This window comes from Electrophorus electricus, chromosome 16 (genome assembly GCF_041902795.1).
Source record: "Electrophorus electricus isolate QZ-2024a chromosome 16, ASM4190279v1, whole genome shotgun sequence".
Classification (NCBI taxonomy): domain Eukaryota; kingdom Metazoa; phylum Chordata; class Actinopteri; order Gymnotiformes; family Gymnotidae; genus Electrophorus; species Electrophorus electricus.
The window spans coordinates 18,321,227-18,342,493 of NC_137512.1; the positions used below are offsets into that span (position 1 = coordinate 18,321,227).

The 21,267-nt window shown below is 40.0% G+C and overlaps 2 protein-coding genes across 3 annotated transcripts; one reads left to right on the plus strand and one right to left on the minus strand.

Moving 5' to 3' along the window:
* Window positions 1–5,678: 5,678 nt before the first annotated feature.
* acanb (aggrecan b) lies at window positions 5,679–16,505 on the plus strand. Its single transcript, XM_081699176.1, has 15 exons — window positions 5,679–5,818; window positions 8,971–9,050; window positions 9,286–9,669; window positions 9,910–10,084; window positions 10,352–10,479; window positions 10,568–10,861; window positions 11,026–11,331; window positions 11,646–11,723; window positions 11,837–13,186; window positions 13,292–13,402; window positions 13,608–13,763; window positions 13,855–13,937; window positions 14,055–14,199; window positions 14,622–14,804; window positions 15,057–16,505. Exons 2-15 carry the CDS (start codon window positions 8,978–8,980, stop codon window positions 15,119–15,121), a joined length of 3,531 nt encoding a protein of 1,176 aa, XP_081555302.1. The 5' UTR covers window positions 5,679–5,818; window positions 8,971–8,977; the 3' UTR covers window positions 15,122–16,505.
* A 989-nt stretch (window positions 16,506–17,494) lies between these two features.
* Window positions 17,495–21,043, minus strand: hapln3 (hyaluronan and proteoglycan link protein 3). 2 transcript variants are annotated; one of them, XM_081699177.1, is made up of 5 exons: window positions 20,945–21,043; window positions 20,278–20,410; window positions 19,714–20,022; window positions 19,272–19,574; window positions 17,495–18,491 (listed from the first exon to the last, which is right to left on the minus strand). In XM_081699177.1, the coding sequence occupies exons 2-5, from the start codon at window positions 20,402–20,404 to the stop codon at window positions 18,205–18,207; spliced, it is 1,026 nt and encodes a 341-aa protein (XP_081555303.1). In that variant the 5' UTR covers window positions 20,405–20,410; window positions 20,945–21,043; the 3' UTR covers window positions 17,495–18,204. The 2 variants fall into 2 exon arrangements, with proteins under 2 accessions (XP_081555303.1, XP_026869684.3); XM_027013883.3 differs by having other exon boundaries at window positions 19,714–20,085.
* Between the last annotated feature and the right edge of the window lie 224 nt (window positions 21,044–21,267).

Sequence of the window (21,267 nt, forward strand, 5' to 3'; positions counted from 1 at the left end):
TATTTCGTATAGTTGTATTCTGTTATTTTATTATTAGTGTGTTTGTATACAATGGCACTTTTGAGGCTGCTAATATTAATCAGTGGAGATGCTTTATTTACGGATGTAATGTTACACAGTACAAGCTGGGACATGACAGCAAAATTGGTAAAAGCTTTCAAAGCTGAATGGCCTGTTGTTTGTTTCTTTGAAGCACTTTAATTATGTGCTTAATTATTATATTACCCAGTCATTCATGCTGTCTGCAGCAGCAGAACTGTACCGTATTCTCTCTCTCTCTCTCTCTCTCTCTCTCTCTCTCTCTCTCTCTCTCTCTCTCTCTGTCTGTCTATATGATTATGTAACCTTGCCTAGACAACAGTAGCAGCTCTGGTCTTTTATTTTCTCTGGCTGCAGCAGAGGTCTGAGATGTTGATCTATGCTTAACATGGTTGACCTAGAAGAGATGGCCTTTGATTATAACAGGAAGCTATTTTGATGAAAAAAGCATGAGTATACATCTTAAGTGTGCTTGTGCTTGCATCAGCATAAGTCTTGTTACCAAAGTATTCACATTTATGGCATTTAACTGACACTTTTATCCAAAGCAACTTAATTCTGAATGAACACAACTTGAGGGTTTAGGGTCTTGCTCAGGGGCCCAACAGTGGCAACCTGGTGGTGGGACCTGAACTGGCAATCTTCTGATTAATAGTCAAGTACCTTAACCATTGCCCCCTATCTATTATGTCTGTTACTGAACAAATATATAGTTATTAGACCATTTTTCTATATCTATATAGATGTTGTTTAAGGAATATGAGAAGTTGGAAAAATACCAGGGTCTGAAAGAAGAAATTCTAACACCAAGGTTATCCAAGGAGTGATAGGGGCACAGTGGGGTTATGACCCCTAAGATGGAGGAGTGGTTCCAAAAGATCCCACTAGCAACAGCAAAAAAAGTCCAATCATTTCACTGAGTTATGACTATGTATGTGACAAATAAACCAAACTTGAAATACTGAGGTGTGTATACTGTGTGTGTGTGTGTGTGTGTGTGTGTGTGTGTGTATATATATATATATATATAAAATGTTTTCAGGACTGCATTCTTGTAGTCCGAGATCTCGAATGTTGTTCTAGGAGTCTGTACCCATTCTCCCAGTTTCAGGGTTATAACCCCTAGTTCTCTGATTACCAGGGGAACCACAGGTGCTTTCACATTTTTAATAGCTCTTATATATATATATATATAATATTATGGAAAAAAGAGTTATCCAAATGCTAAAAATGTCATTTCCGAGAGCTATCTGTGTAGCATGATTGTGACAAACAGCATAAATGGTGATTCTTTATATTACCATGCATGACTTAAAAATAAATTTCCCTAAACCTGTCAAGAATTAGCCCCAGGACCATGCATACTAATAGGGTTCTTCTTCTACCTGAACTTCATAATAAGCCTATTCATTTGAAAGGAACCCTACAAAAAGGCCACTTTAACCTGTGGTGGACAGGGAAAGGCTGTGTCAGTAACCTGGTGAGCAAGAGAGATGTGAGATGGGAGTCAAAGAGGGCCTGTTTAGCAGAGCTCCAACCCTGCACCATGCAGGAGGTAAGTGAGTGAAGGACACGGGGCAGGGAGAGAGAGAGAGAGAGAGCGAGAGAGCAGTCAACTAGCCCTGCCTGGAGAGGGTCACTGAGGACATCTACATATCACCAAGGAGGAGACTTAAGCAAGTAATATGCATGTGTTGGATAATTACCAAATACCACAAACAGCAAATCCATGATGTACATACATTTAGAGCAATATGTATCACAGATAGGGTCATCATAGGTCTAATTTTACTGTTCTTCATAAAAATTAGTTTGAGGATGGCAAGATTTGTTTGAGTCACTGCTCACATGTAAAGGGAGTATAATCAAACTTTTATTTGGGCATTAAAGACAACATGCTGTGATTAATACGTTAGAATGTTAGTTGAAAGCAGCAGGGATTCTCTTTAGCTTGGGACGTAATCAATAACTCGGGCAAGTCACTGAGTTTAATAAAGGGCTTGATTAGCTGTGAAACAGGAGCAAGTCAAGTGAGGAATTGAAAAAGCACTTTAATTACCAAGAACAAACAGAGACCCAAAAAAAAAAAAAAAAAAAAAAAAAAAAAACCCAAGCCAGCTGCACAACAGGCTTCACAAACTCTCTATCTGGCAGCTAGGGACCATCAGCATGGAACATGGCCACCTGTGGTGATTAAATAGCGTGAGGTAAATGTGGGACAGGTGTAGGTGATTATTCAGTAAGTGGATGATTGGGACTGGGGAAGTCAATGTGTGCTGTGATTGGTGGATGTGGTTTGTGACGACTGTCTGGGTACTGACTGGGGTGTGACATTAGCCTAGTAAAGAGTCTTTTTTTTATTATTATTATTATACCTTGATTGCACCATTAAGAGCTTATCAGTCTAAATATAAAAAGTAAATGGTCGCAGTAATGCAGTAAAAGGAAAATTGCCATAACCCTAATTTCTGACTTCTGTGTTGTTTTATAGGACATCCATTTTAAATATCTTCCACATTAAGAAGAAGACTGATCCCCATCAGAACTCAAGGCTGTTAATATGTTGACTAATTTATCCTACTCTGCCCTTTAGCGTTTTACTTATGAAAATGCTGATCCATAATAACTGACTTTTTTAAATGTCATTTGTACAGTGTCTAAGTCTTATTCTGGCAGTGTTTGTAGACAGTCGAGACCTTGTGTACTCCACTGCTCACACTTTCCTTCAGACTGCAAAAAGCCAGTTCAGCAGCCTTCCACAGGCTTGATATTTGTCACCTCGAAGGTGTGAACAGTCTTCTCTCTCGCAGTAACTCTTCTGGGATGCGATTTCTTTCCAGACATTTTACACTCACAAATAGAAATTTCATTGAGGACACACGGTATTTTCATTTAACAAACTTAAACAAACGACTGTGGTAGTGCAGGAATAAGTCTATGGCTCAATAATACCTTTTGAAATGTATGTATGCGCAAGCATTCTATGAGCAGTGAAGCCATTTACAGACAGACACAATACGGAGTGGCACAGTGCTGCTTTGTGAAAGCCATCTCCGGTCCCCCCATGCACCTGACCTGCCTTGTTAGTTACTAAGGATTTAGTTACTAAGCTACCACCAGTGTCAATGAAGTAACCAGACTTGGGCTGAATTTGCTGCAAGATTGACTTACTGGTGGTAGATATGGAGGAAGAAATGTTTCTAGAATGTTTTCAGACAATGAACAATACAAAATGTAAGTGTAGACACCAAACTGTACTGAGTACTCCCATTGTGTTTGAATCATGACCCTACCCACTACTTTCACTACTTTGTTTAATGGTTTAAGATTTAAACATAAATTTGACTCATGTAACACTTTGGTTGATATTAAGACATTCCAGAGGCCTAAATTTGGCTTTGTTAACCCCAAAACACAAAGTGCTGAAGTAAACACTGGCAGTAAATGTAAATGGCTTCAGACTTTGCCCTGGTCATGTACTATACACCTTTAATTTTGACTCTATAATACTTTTTTTCAAGGCTTGAATACTAACATTGGTAATGCTGTAAAACCATCCACAAGGGGCCACTTTTCCATTTTTGCACAGGCTAACAGTGTGCCAGTATGAAGTCAAATGTAGCAGACTTGTGTCACTAGACTCAGTTGGCTATATATTTCCTTTTAAACCTTCCAGACCATTACGCATAATTTGGCTGAGTGTGAATCAAGGCCTGGTCTACAGTCCAGGCTACCAAGCTGGTTTCATGCAGTGTAGTCAGAACAGTTTGGCTGAAGTCTGTGGGTACATTTTACAGCATTTTTTAGCAACCTGACTAATATTAGTATTAGTAATAGTATTAGAAAATGCTAACAGGTGCAAAGTCACAAATATAGAAATGTTTTTTCCTTTACTAATTATAAAAAAATTACTCTGGTATTAGGAGAATAATATTATTTTGAAATAACCAAACAATTTCAACACTGACAGAGAGCACAAGAGCCTGTGAGACAGTCTATTTAGACATTTGGGAATTTCCTACATGAATTGCGAGTGGCTGAAGAAAATAAGTGAATGATTTTCCCTCTCCAATTTCACAGCAGGGGGAGACAAATCACTGGAGAGTGGAGCCTACAGTAGGCTTATCAGGCACTCGGCACGTCCTCGTCTGCTCACCAGTGTACCCAAGAAAGGCCTGCCAGTTTTACCCTGGCCATTCTCTGCTTGTACTTTGCCTAAGTTCATGTATGTTTGTGAAAAGGTATTGTCATAAATATTTAAATTTAATCTTTAAGTTTTATATGCGGTTTCTTACTTATTTAGTTCTTTTAAGGGTTAATGAATCACATTTAATGCTGTAAGAAAATTTCAGGCTATTGGAGTGAGTTCTAACAGATATTCTGTTCTCAAAGGGAGCCAAGTTTAGAATAACATAGTTGAACATTCCATTATCATATATGACTTCTATATTTCCATTTTCAGCACTGTACTGAGTGTGACTGGTTTATGAATTACATGAAGGGCTATTTTTTTATAAAGACAGGCTTCCGATCTGGGAAATATATAATCAACCAGTTGATGCTGGGTGTCAAACATTTCTGATTCAGACAGAGATCCATATCACTGGATGTCAGTGTATGTCCCTTCATGTGGTTTGGAACTAATTTTGTTTAAACACAGCAAAGTAAAGTGGATTTCCATGATTTCAGTCATGTTGTTCCTACAGTTGTTCCTAATAATGAGAGGTGGGGTGGGGGTTCATGTTGGTCACGATTGTACTCTTGGAGTGAGAAGTTTGTGCCTCATAAGAAGTGTAATGATATAGCAAAGATATATGCTTTCTAACATATTATAGGTGCAAAACCATTAGGTTAATAGTACAAATATATAGTTGTAATATTTCTACTTTTATCTTCTCTTGTTCACTATATAAATAGAGTTTATACTAAATGCAAGCTTGGATTCTGAGAATCCAAGAGAATGGATTTTGTGAATATTAAACTGATTATTCAGTTCTGGCAATTCAGCTGATCCAAAGTTTGATCTTTATGAATGAATGTTGGGTACTAGATCTGGGATATTTTGGATGTACTCATGTCCATGTCTTGCTATAATAAGGTGCCAAACTGAACAACTTCACCATTCAGTTGTAACATATAACATACTGGTGATAGTAGGCCACGGGAAATACATCTTGTATCATGTGTTTGGGTGCCGTAGGTGTGTATAGCTATGTGTTTCTTTCTGTCTGCTGCACTGTAAATGCGAGAAGACAGTGTCAACATGACCTCTCACATTTCCCTTTGACCTCTGACGTTCCCTGTCTGCCTATTGAATGTCTTGGAAGAGTTTGGAAAACACTTTTGAACCAACAAGGCATGCATACATATAATTTAATTCATGCTAAGTTGACAGTTAAAAAGGGGAAAGCAAGTATGTATATGCATAATACTAAAATGCACTGGTTGTTGCTATCCACACTGTTTGAATGAAAATCAAAATTGTAGGTTCAAAACTGTTACAACTAATGCCACACAGTAGTAGGCAACCCCCCACTCTCCTCCTCCTCCTCCTCCTCCTCCTCCTCCTCCTCCTCCTTTCTCTGTCACTTTGCTAAACTCATGCCCGATTTGAATAAGACCTCTTTCTGCTCCCAGCACATACCAGGGAAGCAAGCAGCCCAAAAACACCAGGATTTTGAATTCACCTTTACAAACCAACAGTCAACTGCAGCTAACCTGGGATCACTGTAAGGAGCTAAAACAGCATCAAGTGCAGACAAAGAACAGTAATAACTTGGTGAGTCTCTGATATGGTCTAAGATTTTTGTTATTGTTTAATCATTTAGAATAAGGTTTTTCACACCTGTAAATCTCACCTATATAAAAACTGAACTGATTCCATACTGTTACACATATAAAGAAATGTTATGTAATTAGCAGAGGCCAATGTTTTTAGAATAAGTCTCAAACTGATTTGGTTATGTTCGGTTGCCTGTTTTATATACCTTTTTATAGCTCATGCATTCCATTTTTGCTGCTTTTTACTTAAATTATAGTATTCATTACAGCTACAGTAGGACCATTCTACCTTAGTAAACTAAATAATGGTAGATTAGTTCAATAGTAAGCCATCTCTATCCTCTAAGATTTGCTTTTGCCTTTATCTTGAGATGACATTTTACAAGATGTTTCTGTAATGCTAATTCACTGAAACTCATCTTCGGTTCCAATCTGTGGCATAGCATTTCACCACAAAACTTGTGTATGTCATTACTATTGCTATGGTTATGTAAAGTTTATTAAATGTAGAAAAATTAAGATAACATAGTTTTAAAATAATACTACAGTTATTTTCCAGTCAGTGGAATGATTTTTCCATTCAGTTACCACAAGATACTTTCAGTGAGAATGTAAGAATGTAATCAGTGAGAGAGTAATTTCTCTGTGAATCCATGAAGACATTTTTATGCAATATAAACATGCAACCAATTTTCCCATTTACAATGTCTCATATTGCCCACTACAGTGCTGAATTTTGCCTGGCCTACCTGAGCCTGTTTGTGTGTGTGCGCGTATGCGTGTGTGTGTGTGTTTGTGTGAGAGAGAGAGAGAGAGAGAGAGAGTGAGTGAGTGAGTGTAAGTGTGCATGGACATGTGAATGCGAACACTGTTCTTTCCATATAGTTCTCCCGGGGCTTGGTGGGTAAGGGCCTCCTCTGGAACACGGCGTCATGTTTACATTGGCTATGGTGCAGGCCCAGTCTCATGCACGCCGCCCACAGCTCCAACAGACCTCTGCTTATTGGCCTCTATCGATGAGAAGGAATCATTTCGCAGTTTGTAAATGGGTACACTGTAGAGCCCTCCACCCAGCCGCGATGAGCTCAGAATACAGGCATAGACATGGAGCTGCATTTTTAAACTGGGCATTGCTCTGTATCCTATGACTCTTCACACAGTCAGCAATTACCAAGCAGCTGCTAGCCGCAAGGCTAGCTGGCTAGCTTGCTTTGGGAAGCCTGTAGGCTGAGCAGTTTGAAAAGAACAGTGGTTATGTGGAGCACTTCAGTCAAGGAGTAAGATTTACACAACCTCTCAAACTGTTCTATAGTTGTGTAAAGAAAATCTGATCCTGTCCCATTAAGTAGAATTTTTCAAAAATTTGTACCTATATTCTGTGGTTTATCTAATTAAAAACTTTCAGATAATTTGTTAATGCAGAAAGAAGACTATCCAAATCACAATACATAAACTCATACAACACATATTACATAATATACAAATGTAATATTTTGAAAATGCATTAGCAATTAAAAACAGTTACTTAGCAATGTTTAAGACTTACTGAGAAATCTTTTTTAAACAATGGTGAACATCTTAAACAGTTAAAGCTGAGAAGTGAAAGTCATGTTTAATTATTTTTTCACCTTCTGATGCACAATGTTGTCAAACAACCAAGTAGCCTCCCTTTTGGCATTGGTTATTTTAGAGCAATTGCTTAGGCTTGTTGTGTTGAAGCTGGCGTCTAATGGCGTCCTACTGAAAGATAAGGCACGCTGCTCCAGACGTTCCTACACTACCTCAAGGATGTGCCAGCTAGACTCATTTGCCAAACTAGATATAAATGCTGATTGGCCAAATATGCTGTTAGGATTCTTGTCAAATATGATAGTGACTTTTCCAAAATACATCAGCTGGTCTGCTCTTTATGACAGGGAAACTGCAGTTTTAACATAGCTTTACGTTTTGCACAGTCCTGATCAAAGCAAACATCCTCGCAAGCGATTCTGTTTCCTAAGTTGACTGAAGGGGTCTGTAAACATCATCTTATTTGAACATCGAGGCCTATATAGCTCATTTATGTAAACAGAACCCTGCAGTGGTGATTGTCCACACCATCAAGCCTACATCTCTGGGTCAATCATCAGGAAGTTAGTTGGCTTTTTGGGCTACTGAAAGCTGAGCAATTCATATTTTCACTTGCAAGGAATCTCTCATAAAGAAGTAAACATACTTCTGAATTCCCAAGTGTGTGGAGCTCTGATAATGTGTCTCATCTGACAGCTAGGAACAGGACTGGATGAGTTAGTGTGGCTGTAGAATTAGCTAAACTCGAGTTTGCCCGTGGTCAGATGGAGCGGTAAATGTTACTCTTGAACAGAAAAATGTGTGTATGTTTGTATGTGTGAAGTTTTTATTAAAAACAATATAAACATTAATAATATAACAGTATACAGGTTTTACTTGTTTTACTTTAATTCTTGGAAAAGTAAAAGATTTCATAACCAATGAGACAAGGTTAGGGATATAGTTAACTGTAGCAGCATTTAATCACAGAAATAATGTATATAGATCTATGGAGGCCCCCTTAATAAAAATAGTGTGTGTGGATGAATGTTTCATATAGTATAAGGCTGTAGAGTGTGGGGTGTTTTGGATTCAGTCGAGCTTTTGGCCCTAAACACAGATATATGCCAGCTTCTTCCTGTAGCATTAGAAGTCTGTGATAGAAACCTCTGTGAGTATCCTGCCAAGATGAAAGTTGCTCAGTGCATTTAAAAGATCCTGATTCAGGCAGGTCTGAACTACAGCCAGACAGGCAATTTTGCACAGAGAAGCCCATTATCACAAAATCTGTGTGACACTGAATGTACTTTCTTAACTTATTAAGAAAAAACTTTTTTTTTACCCATTTAAAATTTTATATTATGATTAAATGCAATTAAAATTCTATCTTACATCATGAGAACATTTCCTGTGCAACAGACAACGTGGATGTGCATGAAATCATGCAAACTGACTGATTACATTGTTTTTTAAGGATTATGTCACCAAAATGTCTTACAGTTAGCATAATGGCAAACTGTTAAACCTTAACATGTTTGAATCTGAATATCATAAAACATGGCTCTCAAAAGAGATGAATTGTGTATTTGTACTGATCTACAGGAGAAACATGACTACTTTACTTCTTCTGTGTACCTGCCTCAGTGTCATCTCGGCAACAGATTTGTTTGGAGATATGGATGGTGAGCTCAAAGTTTTCTATTTTTTGACCGCTATTTCACTACCATGTTTCAGTGACTTAGTTGTTGGGTTCATACAATTATTCTTTAATGTGGACATTAATTTTTTCAATGAATTTCAAGTTATTATAAAGTTCATCTGATTTACTGCTTGGTGTCTTTTCTTACACTCAACTATGTATGATGTGCTTTGCTGTAGCATTCATTAATTCATTAATAAGCATATCTGTCTTGCCAGACCAGGACAGTTCACTGAGTGTCAGCATCCCTGTGAAACCACCACTGCGCCCCCTGCTGGGTGGGAAGATGGTCATACCTTGCTACTTCCAGGACAACACAGCCTATGACCCGGGAGCACCTACCATTGCTCCCCTGTCCCACCGCATCAAGTGGAGCTTTATCCACAAGGGCAAAATAAGCCTCATCCTTGTAGCCACCAGGGGTGTAGTGCACATTGAGACAGACTATTTGGACCGAGTCACCATGATGAATTACCCCACCCTCCCCATGGATGTTACCATAGAGATCACAGAGCTGCGCTCCAATGATTCTGGAATCTATCGCTGTGAGGTCATGCATGGCATTGAGGATAACTATGATTCAGTGGAGTTGAAAGTGGAAGGTAATGCTCCACACACATCACAAACAGTAACATTAAAAAAATATATTGAACAGTGCTGATATTACACCACACTTCCTTAACATTTTTCTGTTTATTTTGTTTGGGTTTTTATTTCTGCCTTTGTAGGTTTTCACATTTTAAGAGAAAACATATTTTAGTTTTAAAAAGGCCACTTCTTGGCATTTGTTGAGATGCTGGCATACGTGGAATATTGAGCTGGGAAGTCATTGTGTTTGACAGGCATTGTGTTCCACTACCGAGCCATCTCCAGCCGCTACACCTTGACCTTTGAGAAGGCAAAGGCAGCCTGCATTCAGAACAGTGCTGTCATAGCAACGCCAGAACAGCTGCAGGCTGCTTATGATGATGGCTTCCATCAGTGTGATGCAGGTTGGCTTTCAGACCGAACTGTCAGGTACTGCCTCCCTGCCCATTTCCTGTTAGAATCACTGTATTGCTGTATAGATGTTTGCTCTTGGCAGATTTTCATAGTGACAATGAAGCAGCATTGTTTTACTGTTTTCTGCATGATGTTACAATCATTACATATATAACTATATTAATGAATTAATGGATAAATAAATAAATAACTTAATATGAAACAAAATGGACTTCAGAAGTAATAGTAATACATATACAAATTATTATTTGTCTGTTTTAAATGTATCGATATATCCCTCAGGTACCCCATTCATGAGCCAAGAGAGCCTTGCTATGGAGACAAAGAAAGATTCCCTGGGGTACGAACCTATGGAGTCAGAGATGATGATGAGACTTATGATGTGTACTGCTTTGCAGAAAAGATGACAGGTAAAAACACAATACTCAGAACACTGTTCTGAAATTGGAGCATATCACATTTATTTTTGCTCTACTTTTATTCTCCTGTAAACCCCAGGCAGAGTCTTCTATTCCATGTCCATGGAGAAGTTTACCTTCACTGAGGCATCAGAACAGTGTGCCAAGCTTGGGGCCCATTTGGCCACGACAGGGCAGCTGTACCTGGCCTGGAAGGATGGGATGGATATATGCAATGCCGGCTGGCTGGCTGACGGTAGTGTGAGGTACCCCATCAACATCGCCCGGCCACAATGTGGCGGGGGTCTTCTAGGCGTGCGCACTGTTTACCTTTTCCCAAACCAGACTGGCTACCCCAATCCAGACTCACGCTATGATGCAATCTGCTATGAAGGTAAGCACACCGGCTAGGTTTCATATTTTTCTAAAACCTCAGACAAATACTGTCTCTATTAATTTATTAATTAATAATTTTTATGCCAAATACCAAAAATACCTCTTTTAGCAAGACACCTGACGATACATTTGTGCAAAATAATGAATGTGTTCATGGATCAGGAGAGGAAGAGCTGCCAAGTGGGTCCTCCCCAGAGCCTGAACTTTACAGGACCACAGATGTGACGTTCAGTGTAGCCACTGCCACCCAGAGCCCCTTGGCCTATCCTGAGAGTGCCACCACCGAGGGTGAGGTGCGGGGGGAGCTTGCAACGCAAGAGCCCTGGATTACCACAGCTATGGAGGTGCACTTACCCATCCCTCCCACCACTACAGACAACATCACTGAGGTCATTGAAACCATAATCAGTGTGGCTACAGCACAGCCTTATCTTGGCTATGAGAGGCCTGGAGAAAATGTCAGCACTGGTGAGTGAATTCATGTGTTCATGAGTGAGTTCATGTGGTGCTGATTCTGTTATGGTGTTCTACTCAGGCCAAGCTCTCTCTTATGAATCCCTAGACAAAAATATCCACTGACTTTTATAGTGTAGTATTATTGTCATTTATTCCTTTGCTGTTAAGAAACAGTGTATGTTAACCTTGACCAGACTGGATTGCCTGGTCCTTACTCCAGATATGATGCGTACTGCTTTCGAGGTATAAAATGTAAGGAATGTCAGTGTTGTAATATGTAGGCCAAAAGGACAGGTCAATATTGAAGTTTCATTTTTCTCTCTTAGCAAACCGGTCTATGCTGAATGCTACATGGATGGAAATGGATCTCAACGTCACAGACATAACAGAGGCTCAAAGGCTTGGTATAAGATGCATTTGATATCTACTAAGTGTAAAATAAACCTGTGTATTACAAGTTATTAAATTTCAGTATTGTATTCTTCAGCTTGGCTTTTTGTCCCTCCCATATCTGTAGAGGAAATCAGTTCTGGATCTGCTTCTGCTGACTTATCTGCCAGTGGGGAGGTGTCCGGAAGCGGCATTCCAAGTGGTGATGTACTTGGGAGTGGTTTTCCCAGTGGCGAAATATATGGTAGTGACATTCCAAGTGGCGATGTGTCTGGAAGTGGCCTTCCCAGTGGTGACGTATCCGGGGGTGACCTTCCGAGTGGTGAAATATTCAGTAGTGGATTTCCCAGTGGTGATGTGTCTGGCAGCGGATTTTCGAGTGTGGATGTATCTGGATCTGGCCACAGTGGTGATGACTCAGGCATCTTTGTCAGCTTCCAGGAGAGTGGAGATATAATTTCACCAGAAGGATCTGCATCAAGGGGTCCTCAGGAGGCTGGAGAAGGCAGTACAATAATGTTTCCTTCAGGAATGGAATCTGGAGACATTAGTGGCGACCACCCAGGATCAGGTGACATGTCTGGATCTGGTCACATTTGGAGTGGATCTGGTGGTCTTCTATTTGGGTCTGGTAGTGGAGATATGATCATTTTGGTTGATCATAAAGAGATTGACCTGTCCTTCTCACAGGGGAAAACAGAGCAAGAGTTTGGCAGAGGGCATCCTGAGGTGAGCGGATTCAGCGGGCTCAGTGGTGACATGAGCAGCTCTGATTTTAGTGGATTCTACAGTGGTGACATCATGAGTGGCAATGGATTTAGTGGGTTCCGCAATGATGATGTCATGAGTGGCTCTGGATTCAGTGGGTCCCACAGTGGTGAAGGCATGAGTGGGTCTGGACTGAGTGGATTGCACAGTGGTGACATCACGAGTGGCTCTGGTTTCCCTAGTGTATCTTTTCTGGACTCTGATATGATTGGCCTGACTGGAAGACCTTTAGGAGAGCAGGAGGTTTCCGGAATTTCTGGTGATGTATCTGGTGATATCAGTGGCATTCTCTCTGGTTATGCCTCTGGTTTTAGCCATCCATCAGGAGATATAACTTCTCCAGAGAGTGGAGCAATCATCTTGCTAACAGAAGATGAGGTCACAGCAGTGACCTTGAGGTCTTCAGAGGATGCAGAGCAGGGTCGTGGCTTGGTGGAGATCAGTGGAGAAGGCAGTTCTGCAGAGCTTCACAAAGAAGAACCCTCCACTCAGCTGCCTTCGGAACTCTCATATAAGAAAAATATAAATAGCAGAAATACTGAAGATATCCTTAAAGATTTGGAGGAGCAGACAGCAGCTCTAGAAGAGGTTAATCTCACTGATCAATCAACGCTAAACACTACCAGCCCAACCACATTAACCCTATCCACCTCTCCCTCCATTTCTCTTCAAACGCCAGCTACCATGGAGCAACCTATTGTCACAGAAGGTAAACATGTAATTAGTTATGTTTTTCCAAGGTGAAATATACATACACAAAACTCAATGATTCAGCATACTCCATTGCATTGTGATTGTCTCTTCCTGATGGCAGTCTCTGACCCCTGTGATCCAAATCCCTGTGGTAATGGATTGTGTTCTGTGCAAGATGAAATTGCGGTATGCCATTGTCCAGCAGGATTTAGTGGCGAGAACTGTGCAACACGTAAGTGAAGATGCATTTCTATAACTGTGTCATTAAATTGTGGCAGATTAAAGTTACAGCTACAACCACTAACCTGAATTTTTATTTACTAGCTATCTAGCTTCTTGACTTGCTAGCTAACTCAATACTAACATCATCTGAAAGAATCTCCACTAGCCAGTTTGCAAAAACCCATCATCACTGTCTGTGTTGTCTTTTTAAGCAGCTCAGGGATGTGCAGAGGGCTGGGTGGAATTCATGGGCAGCTGCTATATTCACTTTAGTGAACGGGAGATCTGGATGAGTGCTGAGCAGCATTGTCAAGAACTAAATGCTCACCTGGTTAGCGTCACTTCCCAGCAGGAGCAAGACTTTGTTAACAGTGAGTACAGAATGGAATTTACTTGACATGGGTGCCATGTAATAGGTGAATTTTTACACTAGCTGCTCATGGTCTCTTTAAACCTACCTAGCTCAGGCTCAGGACTACCAATGGATTGGACTCAGTGACAGGGACAAGAAAAATGAGTTTCGTTGGACAGATGGAACTCTTTTGGTGAAGTTCATGTCCATTATACATCAGTTACAACTTCTTAATGACTTTATTGTGACAGTTACTAAAATGTTAACTCTCTCCCCTATTTAAAGATATTCATTATTATGCTTTCTACAGGAATACGAAAACTGGAAACCTAATCAGCCAGATAATTACTATAACACTGGAGAAGACTGTGTCGTAATGATTTGGCATGAGCTTGGCCAGTGGAATGATGTGCCCTGTAACTACCATCTGCCCTTCACTTGCAAAAGTGGACCTGGTAAGTGGCTCAGGAGAGAGGATTTCATCTGCCCCAGTTTGTTAAGAGGTTTTATTAGTATTATGTTTCTTTCAGCAATCAACTGCATAATAGTAAGTTAAATAAATCTTGACGTGTTACCACTTTTTAAAAAATGTTTGCAAAGAAGTAAGCAATGCAATATGCACATATATGGTAATAAGCTTGTATTACCCAAGTGAAACTATTTGCCCTTTCATAATTTGCAGAAACAGCCTGACAGCCATTACAGGTTTAACTCAGAGTGTAATAACTAACAGACGGGTCTATAGTTGTACAGCTTGTATGGTATAGCCTCTACAGTTTTGTACGGCTGTTGTAGAGAATATTTTGATGTTACATTCATTGTGCGGTTTGAAGGAACATCTAATTGGGCCCTTAACCTTTTCAATTTTCCCCTCCAGTCACCTGCTCTACCCCTCCTGAGGTGATGAATGCGACGACGTTTGGAAAGAGCAGGGAGCGCTATCCAGTCAACTCCATCATCCGCTACCAGTGTGACCCTGGCTTCATACAGCGCCACCAGTCTGTCATACATTGCATGCCAAATGGGGAGTGGGAGGAGCCAAAAGTGGAATGTGTGGGAAGTGAGTCCAAAGTGCATGGACACTAGCACTGAGATTGAGTTCTACATTTTATTCTTATGGTGTCAGAAAGAGTATTTCCCTGTTTCAATGATATTTACCTAAAAACTCTGCATACCTATGGAAAATACACTTAAAGCCCACAGAATATTATAGGATTTAAAGAAAGTTGGGATACATTAAGATAGACTAAACCTTAGCCTTAACAGGACATTATACTACAAAGCATTTCATTATATTCTCTCTGTTCTACAGACAAAACAAACAACAGACTACGGAAAAGATCACTCAAGTGGCATTCCAAAGCAGTCAACAATTGAAAAAAGAGAAAGGTCCTCTGAATGGGACTCAAGGCGCACACTTCAAATCATCTAGAGAACTGTTGTTAGTAAAGAGTTTTTTGACAAAACTCTCATTTGCCCAGAAGAAAGCCTATAGCTTCAGTAAATGGTTAAATTTATGCAACAATGCACATTAGATTCTGTTCTGTAGTCTGCCTGGCTGATTTCGAGTGTTACTCAGTGCCTTGCTGTTGGGAAAAGTGAAGGAACAAAGAATGTAAGTTTCTATGGTGAGTGTTTGGTGAAACACTGAACATCTTCCCAATCACTGGCTTTTGTTCCGAGACAACCTAATGTAAAACAAGATTTGACGAACACTCTGATCTACAACACAAATCCATGTGAAGATCATTTTAATCAGTGACAGACTGAGTATTTCTGAGAAATGAAAATGAGTCAAAGCTCTGGATTTCCCCAACAATGAAACACATTGTCTGCGAAAGTATTCTTCTGCGCCACCAGGTGACACTGTTGTTCCCTTTTACTTTTTTGGGCAGTTTTTGCCAGAATACATGGCAAATTACCCCCTACTTGATTGCAGTTATTTTCAGTTTAGTCACTTTACTGTTCTGCATAATGATTTTTTTTTTTACACTTTTCTGTAAGTGTGAGAGAAAATGAGAGAAAGAGTGAGTGAATGTTAGGGTAGTAATGGGCTTAAGAGTGTCACTTAATGTCAAAACAAGACAAAAGACTTCATTGACTACAGCTGAATACAATGAAGTCAAGCATGTTAGTATTTCAAGTTGTATTCTTAGGATAATTTTTTTCTCTTTTCTCTTTTTTTGTTGTTTATCACTGTTCATATGTCCAGCCTGACCACAGAAGGCACGTTATCTCTGTAAGACTGTGAAAAGTAAAGCATTTCTAGGTCTCCTACATGACTTCATTGTCACGTTAACAACTCAATTTTAAAGTCATAAAAAAATTTGTCTCACTTTCGGGGTCCTCCTTACTGAGGACTATATCTGGAAACATTGGCTCGTTATCTTTTCACATAGGAAAGCTAATCCACTTATGATGCAATGTCTACTATTTGGAGTGAAAGAGAATTGCTAATTATTCATATCAGGTACTTGCATAATATTACAGTGCTTACAATGATGCATTGCAATATACAAATTAACATATTCATACATATATACCACAAGCCATTCTTCTTTGACAAAAACAAAACAAAAAGTAGTATAGGTTTCTTGGGGGATTATTGCACTCGTTTGTATTCTAATCATACACAAAAATATCCAGCCCTTTCCATGCAGTGAGGCCTTGCTGTCAACTGTTATTTTCAACTATGTTACACTGTGCTCATAGCTGTCAAGTGCCATACCTGTGTCCAACAAATAAACAGAAACTAAATGTGTGTACGTGTGAATATGTGTAAGACTTCATCTGTTTATGAACCTTTTCCATTTGATGAATTTATACATGCATATGTGTGTTTAGTTATCCAACTTCTCAGGAATTTCTGTTTTTTGTTTTGGGAAAAGAATACAATTTTGAGTATTGGCATCTGTTAGCATGATGAACATGTTCATATCACAGCACTATTCAAACGTCTAATCCTACAGTTACAAGCCTGCCATTTACACAGATCATTAACTATTACAGATCTACTACAAAGAGAATTATCATGTAGACCCATTCTACTATGCTGTTAAACTTGGAGGGGAAGAGGGCCATACAGCACCCACACACTCGTCCTGTCTCTGTACGGTTTCTGCACAAATAGCCCATTTAGCTCAGCTCAGTTTCATCTCCAGGAGTCCCAGCAGAGGAAAAAGGGGACAAGCTCATGAATATGTCTTTCACGGCTAACAGTATGCACCTTTATGCAGGGAAGGCTGGGTCAAAAAGGACCAGTTAGCAACACTGCTGTCTTTTCATTCTAAACTCGCCCCCTGTCCCTCACCATGTTTGGGAAACAGGTGTAAATAGGACATCTTTGAGTCCAAGGGATCATAAAATTACCGGCACTTCTGTTTGCTTTGTGGAAAAAGGAGGTGGGTAAAAGCATTAGTGTGCCTCTCTCCTCTCCTTGTGCCAAGCGGCTCAGACAGGGTGGCGCGGGACCATGGCATGAGTCCGAGCTCCAGCAGAGGCTCTCTGGGTGGACAGCTTCATCTCCCTATCCCACAAGTCCTCTCAGTGGGCTGAGTGTGCCCTCTATTGATTAGTCTATGAAATCACCTGCATGCCTACAAAAATTCTGCAATATTGATGGATGTTTTTTGCAACATTTCCCGCAATTAGATGACCCCTGTTAAAAATGTTACTTTCATTAACAGGTTGTATGGTAGTTTAGGGAATTAACAGAGTATGACTGACCACTAAAAATCAGCATAGGAAGTGTCTGGGAAAAATACATTTATTATCTAAAATGAAAACACTTTACATGAGGTTTTTTTCAAACAACTTAGAATGTAAAACCTGTATGCAATATTGAATAATCACAGTAGGTAAAATCAAACAACTAATCCTTTGTATAATGTCACAAGCTTTGCGTCATGTGATAAAAATATCACCTAAGCTTTCTAAAAAGTTTTTACCTTCCTTTATTTCTCAGCTTTGCCATGCCTATATGAACATGAAATATACTGTAAATAGTGTTTCAATATACGTACGTACATGCCTATAATATCAATACTGAACATGTTTACAGCGAAGGTCAGTTTTTAAGAGATAATTTGCCTGGGGTAGTTTGTGCAGACCTGTTCCCTGAGTGAAACTATCTTAAATCTACATACCAGATGAGCACAGGCAATATAACAGAAAACAGCTCTCTCTGCTTGCTGCTAAATGCATCAGAACTATTTCTCTAAATGCTTCAAAAATGCTTGTAGATTTACTATGATGCAAGCTCAAACACAGCTCTGGCTTCTTTCGTTTATACTACAATGCAACACTCTGACACCCTTCATGTTTACTAGAGTGTAAAAGGTCTGACTTCCTACATTTTCACTACAGTGTAGAAGCTTACACTCCCTTCACTTTTAATACAACGTAGAAGGGCTGTGATTTCACATTTGTCATCAAACAATAACCTGGGCTGTATCAGAACCTTACCACTTGGGTTTGTGGCAGTACACTCCATATTTTAAATACTTGGGAAGGTAGCCGAAGGTTCGCACCCCAGGTTCTGGCGGGCCGCAGTTGAGCCTGGGTTGGACGATGGGGTACCGGATACTGCCGTCGGACAACCAGCCTGCGTCACACTGGTCCAGTCCCACCAACTTCCAGGCTGCATACAGCTGGCCCACTTTAGCAATTTGAGCACCGTCCTGCACGCATGCATCCACTGCCTCAGTAAAATTCAGCTTGAGTGGGTGCTGCAAAAAGTAGACCTCACCTAAAGGCAAGTCAAGGCAAGGCATTAACTGTGTTGTACTGTATTTGTAACTAAATTAAAGTGTCCTATTCAGAAGGTTGTTCTTTTCTAATACATGCAATCAGGACCGCTTCAAGAATTTCTGTGATGAGGGCCAAATGGCTGAAGTTGTTCAAATGATTCATTTTAATTTATAATGAATAAAGGGCAAGTAAATTAATGTCTTCAATCACCTGAAAAACAAAATTCTTCAACCTTTAAGACAGACTGCTTGTCAAAAACACTAACATTGTGCTAAAATTAAAAATATATTATTAAACCTAAAACTAGAAGCCTGAAAACATATGGAAGACTAATTAGCTCAGGTAAAAAGGCAGAGAGGAGATTCTTTGACGATGACTGTGTAGCTCTTTGAAGACTAAAGTTTGACTCAGAGTGTGAGAATTTTGCTGGAGATCAAAGACAAGGACAATTTTTACGCTTTGTTTTGGAAGGCCACAGTGCATTTGGTATGCATGATAAATGATGCCAAACAACTGTCAGAATGATAAATGGATGTTAAATTCAACAATTACAACAGGCACAAAAAAATAACTTCACTGGCTTCAGCTGTGATGAATCATGTTCTAGTTTACAGCTCTGCAACATCTGTTGGGTTTTACAGTGTCTGGAACGTTGCCTATTATTTCTTACAAAGGCCTCTCAGAATAACTTTCCAGTTAACTTTATTCCTTATATAATATTCTTCAATGATTATCCACTGAAAGCGTACACAGAAATTCATTGGCATGAAGCCTTCACCTCTAATGGATGACGTGAAGCAGAACACATCAAAGCGGGCACGGGTCTTGTGCTGTGTACCATAGCTCCGTACACCTGGTGCCAGGTCCATGCCACCACAGGCTTCTCGGGGCACAGAGACTGCATACTGCACAGTTCCGTCAGCCAGCCAACCTGCATTACACCAGTCAAGACCCTCCTTCCACGCTGTAAATAGCTGCTCAAAGGTGGCCAGGCAGGCACTCTGCTGATGGCAAGCTTCCTTAGCCTCCAGGAAGTTCATCTTGTAGCGCCCCCTAGGGGAGTAGTAAGGGAATACCACACCTGTGAATTGGGAAAATATCACAAAATGAATATAGTTGAACGAACTAGTAGGTATGCAAAACTTCATAACACATGGGCAACCAGCAAACAGATTGAATAAAGTTTAATTAAGCCAGATGAAATATACATTACAGTCTACCTTGAAATTTAAGTTCGACAGTGACACTGTCATCCTCCAGACCGTCGATAATCTCACAGCGGTAGCGACCCTTATCAGCGATTAGTAGCGGGTTGATTACCAGGGAAGCGTCCCCTTGGACACTGCGACGAATACGCACTCGACCTTTGAAGTCCCCATAACTTCTGAGGCGGGAGCCTAACGCCACTATCACGTCCTTCTCTGTACCTTCACCTACAACTGGCTGCCAGAACCACTTCACCCTCGTCCTACGAGGCACACTGAGCTCTGGCTCATACCGGTAGTGACATGGAAGAGTCGCGTTGGATCCTTGAACAGCAGACACCGAAGTTTCAGGAGATTCCACATGAAGACGGACGCCACGAAAGTGTACTACCGCAGAACAGGAGAGGTTGAAGAACGAAAATAACAAAGAGCTGTTTACACAATATGATATATTGGCAAAATAAATATCTAGGATATAGACGTAGACTAATTGCCTAATGAGAACTCAGAAAAGCATTCAGTATAAATGATACGCTAACATAATTGACAAATTCTCTAAATAGATATAAAGTAACTTACTCTCTCCGTTACCGTTACTATTTGTTATGTCTTGATAATAGTAGCCTTGTATGTATCGCCGTGCATGGCTTTCCAGCAGAAGAAGGTGCATCAACATCAGTAGGGGGCGTGTAATCCTCATGTTCATTGTTAACTTTGCAAACAATATTTTTAAGTTGTAAAAAAACAGTATTTTTAGTAACGATAGTAATGCAACAGTGTTTTGTTATATGTACACGTATCCTACATCAATTAGGCATTAAGACGTATACATTAGGACGTGGACAGACACACTGGCAAAATATTTTCTCCTAGCAAACTGAAAATGTAAAAGAACGTTATTCTGATGTTGAGGCAACCCCCCCCCCCCCAAAAAAACCAACAACAAAAAACAAACAAAACCTAATACACTTGCGCAAGGAAACGTAATACATATCAAGAGCAGGTAACTACGCTTTGCTAAAATTTGCCTAGAACTGTTCCAAAAATTGGACCCATCTTCAAAACCGATATCCAGAAATGCAAATCAATCGAATTCTGCCAAGAGGCCTACTAAATGCAACATTTGTGACACAAATGGCTAATTATTTATATGCTTTTAAAGCACAGATTTAACAGTAGCTTTATGCCGTAGTGTAATAAACGACAAACTGCAGTTTAGTAGCAAAAACGTAGATCCGCTAGTTACCGATGTAAAACGTTAGTTTTCTCAGGCAGTTCCACACATGTTCATCGTTGGCCGGGGTGCAATACATCGACTCCTTTATGTTGATATTTTGGAAATCTGACATGACGTCATTGACGCGTCCTTTCTGCAGTTAAATGAACAATGGCTTGGAGCTGAATGTGGTGGGTGTTACTGTCCCTTGACAAAGGTTTATGCCACACCAGGTGCGCTGGTTATTTTAGGTCAGAGATGCAATGCTGTTAATTACAGCGTAATAATGATAGACTGCTGAAACAAGCACTTCCAGAGCTTTACAATCAAGGAAGCAAAACCCCAGTTGTTTG

Coding starts and splice junctions, on each gene's coding strand:
- acanb (XM_081699176.1), top strand. CDS start 8,978: ATGACTACTTTACTTCTTCTGTGTACCTGCCTCAGTGTCATCTCGGCA. Junction 11,332..11,645: donor TGGAGAAAATGTCAGCACTG/GTGAGTGAATTC, acceptor TTTCTCTCTTAG/CAAACCGGTCTATGCTGAAT. Junction 13,187..13,291: donor GCAACCTATTGTCACAGAAG/GTAAACATGTAA, acceptor TCCTGATGGCAG/TCTCTGACCCCTGTGATCCA.
- hapln3 (XM_027013883.3), bottom strand. CDS start 20,404: ATGAACATGAGGATTACACGCCCCCTACTGATGTTGATGCACCTTCTT. Junction 20,086..20,277: donor TAGTAACGGTAACGGAGAGA/GTAAGTTACTTT, acceptor GTTCTGCGGTAG/TACACTTTCGTGGCGTCCGT. Junction 18,492..19,271: donor CTTCACGTCATCCATTAGAG/GTGAAGGCTTCA, acceptor ACTTGCCTTTAG/GTGAGGTCTACTTTTTGCAG.